This window comes from Palaemon carinicauda, chromosome 30 (assembly GCF_036898095.1).
Source record: "Palaemon carinicauda isolate YSFRI2023 chromosome 30, ASM3689809v2, whole genome shotgun sequence".
Classification (NCBI taxonomy): domain Eukaryota; kingdom Metazoa; phylum Arthropoda; class Malacostraca; order Decapoda; family Palaemonidae; genus Palaemon; species Palaemon carinicauda.
In genome coordinates this window covers 60,398,277-60,407,891 of record NC_090754.1, presented here as the reverse complement: position 1 = coordinate 60,407,891, position 9,615 = coordinate 60,398,277, and the positions used below count along the sequence as shown (strand labels likewise).

General features: G+C 45.9%; 1 protein-coding gene across 1 annotated transcript in view; it reads right to left on the bottom strand.

Moving 5' to 3' along the window:
- Positions 1-9,615, bottom strand: part of eIF3m (eukaryotic translation initiation factor 3 subunit m) — a 93,784-nt gene that overhangs the window by 30,903 nt on the left and 53,266 nt on the right. The window contains exon 5 of the mRNA XM_068353916.1: positions 1,466-1,613. Within this exon, the coding sequence (XP_068210017.1) occupies positions 1,466-1,613 (148 nt within the window). The remainder of the gene's footprint in view (positions 1-1,465; positions 1,614-9,615) is intronic.

Sequence of the window (9,615 nt, the reverse complement as noted above, 5' to 3'; positions counted from 1 at the left end):
CGCCATACTTCCTAATGACACCTTCTAGATAGGCTAAATAACTTGCTGTATTGTTTTCACATAGTTTACTCAATGGTAATGTAGTTTATATTATTGGATTTAATAGTAGAGTACTGTACAAACTTCTACCTTTACACCTTTTCCTTAAACTCCTAAATCCTTTATAACACTCTAACAAACTACTTATCAATTTCCTCCTATTTTCTCTTAACTCAAATCCTCACCACAAATTAATTATTTACTTCTTTTAATTTATCCAATTTGCATATATTTCATTTTCACTTCAATATAATTTCCCACAACCCTATCATTATATTAAATTTCAATCAATTATCACTTACTTTAATTTTCATCATACTTTTAATTTAAGGATTTTATTCCTTCCAGTAAAATAAACTACAGGCGATTGCCTTTGTCATCATAGTTTGGATAACTAGAAGGGAAAGAAAGATTATCTGTATGTATATCTGTACAGTATATCATTATATAACTCTTATCTCCTATTCTTTCTTTTCTATTTCTTTCATTTCTGTTTTTCACACATTTCTACTGTTCATTTCAGTCTATTATTATTATTATTATTACTTGCTAAGCTACAAACCCTAGTTGGAAAACCAGGATGCTATAAGCCCTATACGGGCTCCAGCAGGGAAAATAACCGTGAGAAAAGGAAAGAAGGAAACTACAAGAGAAGTAATTGACAATAAAACTGAAATATTTTAAAAACAGTAACATTAAAATAAATCTTTCCTATATATAAACTATAAAAACTTTGGTAAAAAAAAGCAAGAGGAAGAAAAATAAGATAGAATAGTGTGCCTAAGTGTACCCTCAAGCAAGAGGGGATTTACAAGCCCAATGTGACAAGCTCTACTCTTACAGGACTGACCGTTCATTTCAGTAACGATGAAGTATTACTTTTGTCTTTTCCTTTCTCTTAATACAGAAAGACTTTTTTTTTCATGTTATGAGTATGTCATTTAAGGAGTTTTCAGCATTTGCTGCTGTCTGTCACCTAATGGGGGGGGGGGTAGTTTTGACTGTACTCCAAAATCAAACCATTGTTCTCTAGTCTTGGATAGTGCCATAACCTCTGTACGATGGTCTCCCACTGTCTTGGGTTAAAGTTCTCTTGCTAACTCGGCCACTATTCTATCTTACTTCTCTTCCTCTTGTTTTGTTAATTTTTTATAGTTTATATAGACGTTTATTTTAATGTTACTGTTCTTAAAATATTTTATCTTTCCTTGTTTCCTTTCCTCACTAAGCTATTTTCCCTGTTGGCGCCCCTGGGCTTATAGCATCCTGCTTTTCCAAGTAGGGTTGTAGCTTAGCAAATAATAATAATGATAATAATCGGTAAAAATATGTATAAGATACATCAAACATAATAGAACTAATAACAATTTCAGAGTTTGATGAGATATCTCCCGTAAAATCACAGATGTGGACAGCCGATACATACCTTTAGAGTAAGGAGATGGTCCATAATGTAAGTAGAGGGATCTGCCAGTGATGCAATGATACATCTATGAGCATCTTCTCTGGCCTGTGAAGCATTTTCTGTCGTGTAAGTTCCTAGTAGCTCTATCATCACTTTGCTTGCATCTTCACTGGAATGATTAAAAATCACAGATTATTAGTAATTTGTATTTTTCCTAACATACTTACCGAGAACTACTTTCATGGGAGTTACCTGGAACCTCCTCTCAACCGACCAGAGTTTTGTGTAGTTTACCCTACTCCGGTTTTCTGTAATGGTAGGCCTAGGAGGAAGGATACGTGCCCTGAGGGCAATGCCGAAGCAGGCCACATGTGAGCTTGGGTCGCGACCTTCAGTAAGTTCTTTGAAAGTAAAAATACCAAAGGTCAGTGAGGCACTCGGGGAAGGAAGGGAGGGCCATAACCCGAAAGTAGTTCTCGGTAATTATGTTAGGAAAAATACAAATTACTAATAATTTGTGATTTGTTCCAACACAGGAACTTACCTCGAACTACTTTCATAGGAGACTTACACTTTAGGAGGTGGGAGTGCCTACCTGACTTAAGACCCAACTGACGGGATGACACGTACCTATACAGGGGACTAGGTACTAACGGTTAAAAAAAAAAAAAACTGGATAGTAGGATAAACTACACAAAGAGCTCATATTAGTGTATCAGTACTCACCCTTCGAAATTCTGTGATGAAGTGCTTGAAGAATTAGGACATGGTTGTGCAGGACCACTGGTCACGAGCTCTCAAGGAAAAAAAGTTAAAAAGCGAAGACAAGGGGAAGATAGAAAAGATCGCACCTGTGTCTGATGGTTTTGATATCCACGATTGAACCTGGGTCTTGGGCCGTTAAACCGGTTGGAGCGCGGAGATAACTGTACCAATCGAAAACCCATCTAGGGACTTCCTCGTACATTCCTTGAGGTATTGAGACGTGAACGTCGACTGGCTTGACCAGGTGCCTGCTCTAAGAATCTGTGCTACTGACATGTACTTTTCAAAAGCTAGAGAGGTACTAATACCTCTAACGTCATGTGCTCTGGGTCTTCCTGGCACTGGTAGACCCACACTAGTGTAAGCCTTGATGATGACTTGTCTGAGCCAAAAGGAAATGGTGTTTTTAGAAATCTGCTTCTTAGTCGGACCTGTGGAGACGAAAAGATTCTTTATACCTGGACGTAGATTGGCCATCCTTTTCAGATATTTCCTTATAGCTCTGACTGGACACTATTTCAATTCATCCTGATTGTCCGATCTGGGAATTGCTGGAATAGAGAAGCCCTCAAACTTAGGGTCCCAAACTGAGGGGTTTTGAGCTTTGGCCACGAACGAAGGTACAAACTTGAAGGAGACATCTCGCCAACCCCTCGAATGTTCCACTTCATAGGACAACCCATGGATCTCTCCTACTCTTTTCGCTGAAGCCAGGGCTAACAAGAAGACCGCTTTAAGATTAAGATTTCTATCCACTATATCCTTCAAGGGTTCGAAAGGGGGCTTACTAAGCATATCAAGTACTCTAGCCACGTCCCATTGAGGAACCCTGGACGTAAAGGGAGGACAGGACTGCTCAAAACTCTTGACGAGCATCGAAATATGTCTAGAAGCCCCTAGATCAATTCCTTTCAAGAGAAAAACTTTTCCTAGAGCGACTCGTACTCCTTTCACTGCTGGAATTGACATGCCCACCTCATTCCTGAGGTGGACGAGAAATTCCGCAATGTCCGGGATCGATGCTTCTAAGGGCTTGATTTTTCTTGAAGCACACCACCTTGTAAAAGCTGCCCATTTTGCTTGGTATACTGCTGTTGAGGACTGCCTAAGATACCGAGACATTCTGTCTGCTGTTTTCGCCGAATATCCTTGTCTCCTCAGAAGGCGCTGGATAACCTCCAGGCGTGTAGACGAAGGGACTGAGGATTCTCGTGGAACCTTAGATTCAGTAGGTCTGATCTGTCTGGAAGAGGCCACGGAGGGAGTATTGCCAGTCCTTTTAGATCTGCGAACCACTCCCTCTCCGGCCACCAGGGCACTACCAAAGTCATTTTTATGTTGTTGGCTGTCCTGACTCTGTTGAGCACTTGCCTGATCAGAGCAAAAGGAGGAAAGGCTTAAAACGTCTAGGTTGTCCCACTTGTGCTGGAATGCGTCTTCCAATGCTGCCTTTGGGTCTGGGACAGGAGAACAGAATACGGGAAGTTGTGCGTTCAGCCTTGTTGCGAAGAGATCCATTACCGGAGATCCCCACATTCGAATGATGAACTTCGCTACTTCCGGGTGAAGGGACCATTCTGTTCCTACCACTTGTCCTACTCTGCTGAGGCCGTCGGCCAGTACATTTTTCTTTCCCGGAATGAATCTCGCCGTCAACTTGACTTGTTCTTCTTCGGCCCATTTTAAGATTTGCAATGCGAGAACGCACAACTCCTTTGACTTCAATCCCCCTTTCTTCTTTATGTACGGCACTACTGTGGCGTTGTCCGACATTAGAGCCCCTGTATTTTCTTTTAGGAGACCTCCGAAGTGCAGACAGGCTTCTTGGGCAGCTCTCATCTCCAGGATATTGATGTGTAGGGGTTTCTCGACTTTCGTCCAACTTCCTCTCGCCGCCTTCCCTAGGAGATGGGCTCCCCAACCCTCCTTTGAGGCGTCTGTGAAGAGAAGTTCCGGAGGCCCGGAAGACAGCGGCATCCCTTTGAGAGTGTTCGAACGATCCTGCCACCATTCCAGGGACTGTCTTGTTTCCGGAAGAATCGGGACAATCTTGTAGGGGGAAGCTCCTCTGATCCCAGAGATCCTTTAGTTCCACTGAATGCTCCTGAGATTCTGTCTCCCTTGAGGGACCAGCTTCTCCAAAAACACTAGGTGGCCTATCAACCTCTGCCAATCCTTTGCCCTTCTGGGTTGGTCCGCTAGGAAGGGGTGGAGGACCTGGTCCAGATTGTTCAACCTGTCTACTGACGGAAAGGCTCTGACCAGTAAGGAGTCTAGGACTATGCCCAAGTACGTCATCTTGTTGGTTGGGGACAGGTGAGATTTTTCCAGGTTGATGGTGATACCCAGGGTCTTGCAGAAGTGTAGAAGATCCGTGCCCTGTTGTTTCAAGACTTCCTCTGAGGAAGAAAGGAGTAACCAATCGTCCAGGTACCGAATTAGACGGAGACCGTCGTGAATACCCTTGTGAATACCTGGGGGGCTGTGGAGAGTCCGAAGCACAGGGCACTGAACTGCAAGATCTGGGTGCCCCACCTCACTCGGAGATACTTCCTGCTGGCTGGATGGATTGGAATTTGGAAATAGGCGTCCTTGATGTCTATGGACAACATGAAATACCCCTCCCTCAAGGACTCCAGGACTGACTTCGGGGTGTCCATCTTGAAGTCGGTTTTTCGTATGAATTTGTTGAGGGCTGACAGGTCTATCACTGGCCTCCAACTTCCCGTTGCTTTCTCCACCAGGAAGAGTAGACTGTAGAACCCCGGACCTGGAGGGTGAACAGTCTCCATTGCTCCCTTTTCTAACATAGTGGAGACTTCTTCTTGCAAGGCTGCTCTCTTCAAGTTGTCCTTAGGGGCCAACCACTCCGCCCGACTTGCTGGGATAAGGAGAGGTGGATCCGCCAGGAAAGGAAGCCTGTAGCCCTCTTTTAAAACAGTCACCGTCCACAGTTCTGCATCATGAAGTTTCCAAGCTTGCCAAAATAGTCTGAGGCATCCCCCTACCTGAGGCTTGGGCAGGAGAGAGGGGCCTCTCACTCTACCTCCTTTGGGATGAACGTCCGGAACATCCTCTCCTGCCTGAAGGGTAGGCTGTCCTAAACGGGGAAGGAGCTGAGTTGGTTCCCCTTCAGGTGGGATGAGTTGCCTGTGACCACAGACACGCCGAGGAGTCTCTCCTTACTTGAGTAGGAGAAGAGCGAGAAGTTGAAGGTGCATCGGAACTAGGTCTCCTAAACCCAGGTCTTCTCATCGCCTGGTGTTTAGGTAATTCGGTCTCCTTCCTCTTAGCCAGTTTCTCAACGACCTCCTCCGTCTTCTTAGGGGGAAGAGCCCTTCGTCCCACACAGTCAGGTTCCGGAGAGCCTAAGCTTCCCTGTCCGGAATTTTCTTAGAGAGATTCTTCAGGACTGAATCTCTCTTCTCAACACCCAGTTTGCTGACAGAGCTAAGGACTGGAATGTCAGGAACTTCAGGGCGCGGCCCCCCGAGCTGACTAACTCTCTCAAGGCATCTCGTTTGGCAGGGTCCATAGAGTCTGTTGCAATCTGGGAGCCCACCAGTCCAACCATGAGGCGACATTAATAAGGTCCTTTGACATTTCCTCCATCATAACAGCCTTTGCCTGGGAGAAGAAAATAGGAGCAGAAGCAGCCCTGTCCTCCAGGGCACCTTGACCCAAAATCTCCAGAACGTCTTCCAGTTTGCTGGCTCCATGAGGACGTCCCTCCAAGGCATAGTACTTGCTCTGAGACTTAAGGCCTTAGAGGAGCTTGGAAGAACTCTGTCCCTTTGAGGTGTCTTTGTTCCGGTTCACAACCTTATCAATATGGGACCGTCCCAGTTTGACGTCCCTTGCTTCTGGCAGGGCTAAGGATGGCTTTTTCTGGATCGGATCCTCCATAATCCTATTCAGGCTGGACCGCCAGACGTCTTCCTCCGAAGGTATAGGCTCCTCGATCCTATGGTGCTTCCTTATTAAGTTAATCACCCTCCTATACGCGGAGTCCTCCGTTGGTCCATCATCCGGGTCACCATCCGCTTCCTCCGTCCTGCAATGTGGAGTGTCGCTGACACGGGCAACTCCGCTCTGCCTAGGATTGAGGTTGGACCTTTCGGAAAAGACGGGAGCCTCCGTTCGTCTTTTGGGTTTTCAAGAAGGGGACGGGCTCCTCCGTGAAGGTGTTCGATGGAGGGCTCCGTGCACGACGATCACCTCCATGGGCTGACTCGTCGCGGCTGCCCGTCCTCTGAGGCGACTCCCTCCGCTGGGCGGATTGAGACACCTTCGAGGGGGACTTACGCCTGTCCGACGGGGGTCTATAGTCCGAGGCTGAAGCCGACTTGCGGCTGTCGGAGGCCCTTCTAGGAGGACTGTCTCCGGTAAGCCTGACCACAGAGCCCGTGACCGTAGTAAGGTCTTTATGCTTACTGCGGGGAACTAGGACCCACTGTTCTTGCTCCTTCAGGGAGGCACTCCTCCTGCTCTTCCTTCGCGGGGAACGAGACCTTCTCCTGCTAGACCGAGACCTCAATGGAGACCTAGAGACAGACCGTCTTCTCCTAGATCTGTCTCTCTTCCTCCTGTGTCTCCTCCAAACTTCCTCCTCTGACGACAAAGAAGACTAGGCTGCAGACGAGTCCGACCCCTCTCCATAACGGGACAGGGGTACGGGTGGAACCTTGCTCAAAACCTGTTGAGTACCCGACGTCGAAGGTTGTAAAAACAGCTCGGGAACCGCCGACGAAGGTGCTGGGGGCCCAGACGGGTGATCCACGAACGGAAAAAAGGAGCTCAGACCTTCTTCCACCCTCAAAGGCAACCTACACGGCGTCCTCGGTAGACTCCATCCAAGGGGATCCTCCAGCGGGGAATCTTCTCTCTCTGGGGCGCCTTCCGCTGCGGAGGCGCCTGAAACATCCACCCAAGACTCTGGGGAAGAAAAAGGAACATGTTTATTCCACATGGGGTCCCCATCCGAGACGTGCTCCCCTTGCACAAGAGCAACGTCCCGCGGACGTCCCCTAACCATACCCTCAGGCCCCTCACACGCCTGAACAGAAACAGACACCCCAGAATCAAGACCTTCCTGGAGAAGAAGCCCTGATTTCTTCCCCTTAACCGACTTACCTCGTCCCCTACTCTGGGTAGGGGAAGAAGGAACTCTATCCGACCTTTCACCAGCCGATGTTGCAGGAGAAGAAAAACTTGCCTTCCTGGGAGATCGCTTCGAAGACTTCTTTTTCTTGGTCCCGAAATTAACCCACTGAACCTCGCTACATGTAACACATTCGGGACACGTGTCCGAAAGCGAGCACACTTTACCCCTACACGAGGAACAAAGGGTATGCAGGTCCACATCGGGCTTCGATAAAAACTCCCCACACGACTTCCCGGCCCTAGGCCCAGGACAACGGCGGTATGCTCCATCACACACTAACTCAATACCGCCAGACACAGGAACGTAGTGGAAAAAGAAAGAGAACACAAGGAAAGCACAAGGGAACACAAGTTAAAGCACGAAGCACAAGGGAGAGCACAATGGGACACATGGACACACACGCGGTACACAACACAAAGGGTCGCACTGAAATATGAGGAGCGTCGAGATGATATCAGGACGCGACCAGAGAACTTACTGAAGGTCGCGACCCAAGCTCACATGTGCCCTGCCTCGGCATTGCCCTCAAGGCACGTATCCTTTCGCCTAGGCCTACCATTACAGAAAACGGGAGTAGGGTAAACTACACACAACTCTGGTCGGTTGAGAGGAGGTTCCAGGTAACTCGTATGAAAGTAGTTCGAGGTAAGTTCCTGTGTTGGAACAAATTTCTAAGGTCAACATCTATAAATGATACATTGATAACACAACATTTAAAAGTACTGAAGTCCAACTTAGTAACACACACTGATACTGTATTTACATTGTCAATTTGAGAGACACTAACACTAGCCAAATAAAGTTATTAAAACAGCACACACCAAACAGAAAGGAAAATAACAAAAAAATTTGCCCCTGACACTGCTAACACCCCGATATTTTACATTGAATATAAAATGCATTCTCTGTTATGTGCTCTTCCCTATAGGCCTCCTAAAAGTTTTCATTATGCTGCTTTTCTGACAAACTACTACTAATCACATGTACAAACCATTTCTACCTTTGAAATCTCACTATTTTTCAGCCACTGGATTCTGGCATTCTATATTCATACCTTTTCAACATGATCTCTATTATCCTGGTAATAACCAGATTTCTACTGCATTGAGTAGTATGGGCCTTGTATACTAATTAAATCAAAACATTCACAAGCAATTCAATAATTCTATTTACCAGTTGTCTACCCATCTTTTATTTCATCCATGCTATAGTTACTCTTTCTCCTACCTGCAACATCACATTCCAAAAGTCACAAGTAATAAAAACAATCCCTTCTTAAACATCTGTTCCTCCACTGTAACTTGATTCTCCAAGTTCATCTTGCCAATTTGCTCTTGTAATAAATTTTGAACATAAAAATTCTTTATTACAAAGACACTCGCTGCTGCAGTTGTCTTTCAGCATGTTCAAGTACTTCAACCTCTGCTTGATTTCTTCATTTACCACAATCCACAGATTATGACAAAGGAAAGAGAATCGGATCTCAATCCTGTAGTAGCTGCCTCTCCGAGGAGGTCAGAATTAGACAATCGATCACCAGACAGGTGCAAACAGTGATCACTGCTGCCATAGTCAGTAAAAAACCTCTGCAGCACCTTGAAGGTAAACTGCAGTAGCTGTTACCACAGGTCACAATCACTTACCAAACACAAGAGGTACCAGGTACCATTTGAGCTATGTTGGCTGCACTCTGTAGGAGATTGCTCCTAGATAGGATCTTTCATCTGCAACTGATAAAACAGCTGTGGAGTCTCACCAAACTCACAATTGTAACCGACCTTGACAGTAACAGTTGACGCTGGAGCTCCGTATTGGGTTGGCGAGGTAGCGTGACAAATACCCGTCCTGGCATAATGTTAAGTACTGGAGATAGGTCTGGATAAGACTGTTCATTTACAACTGATTCAACATTGTTGGGAGTAACACCAGGATAAGAAACAACATGCCTCCACTATCGTCTGGCATACAGTACCGATGTTTTTTTTTTTAGTAGGATCCCTTACCTGATCTCAGTGTAAACATTACACCCGCTCAAACTCGCTTGACTGACCATATATATACCAGTTAGAAGGCAAGTACCATCACTCCCTTCTAAAGGACTAGTTATCACTCAAAAGTCACAAGGAACGTTCAGTAAATGGCCTTCCCTTCTTTGTTGTCTTTTTAAGCAAGAAATACCTGATGAAGGGAAGGAGGTGAAGATAATGGTAGAGGAGGAGAGAGGCTGAACTCTTTCCTCTTC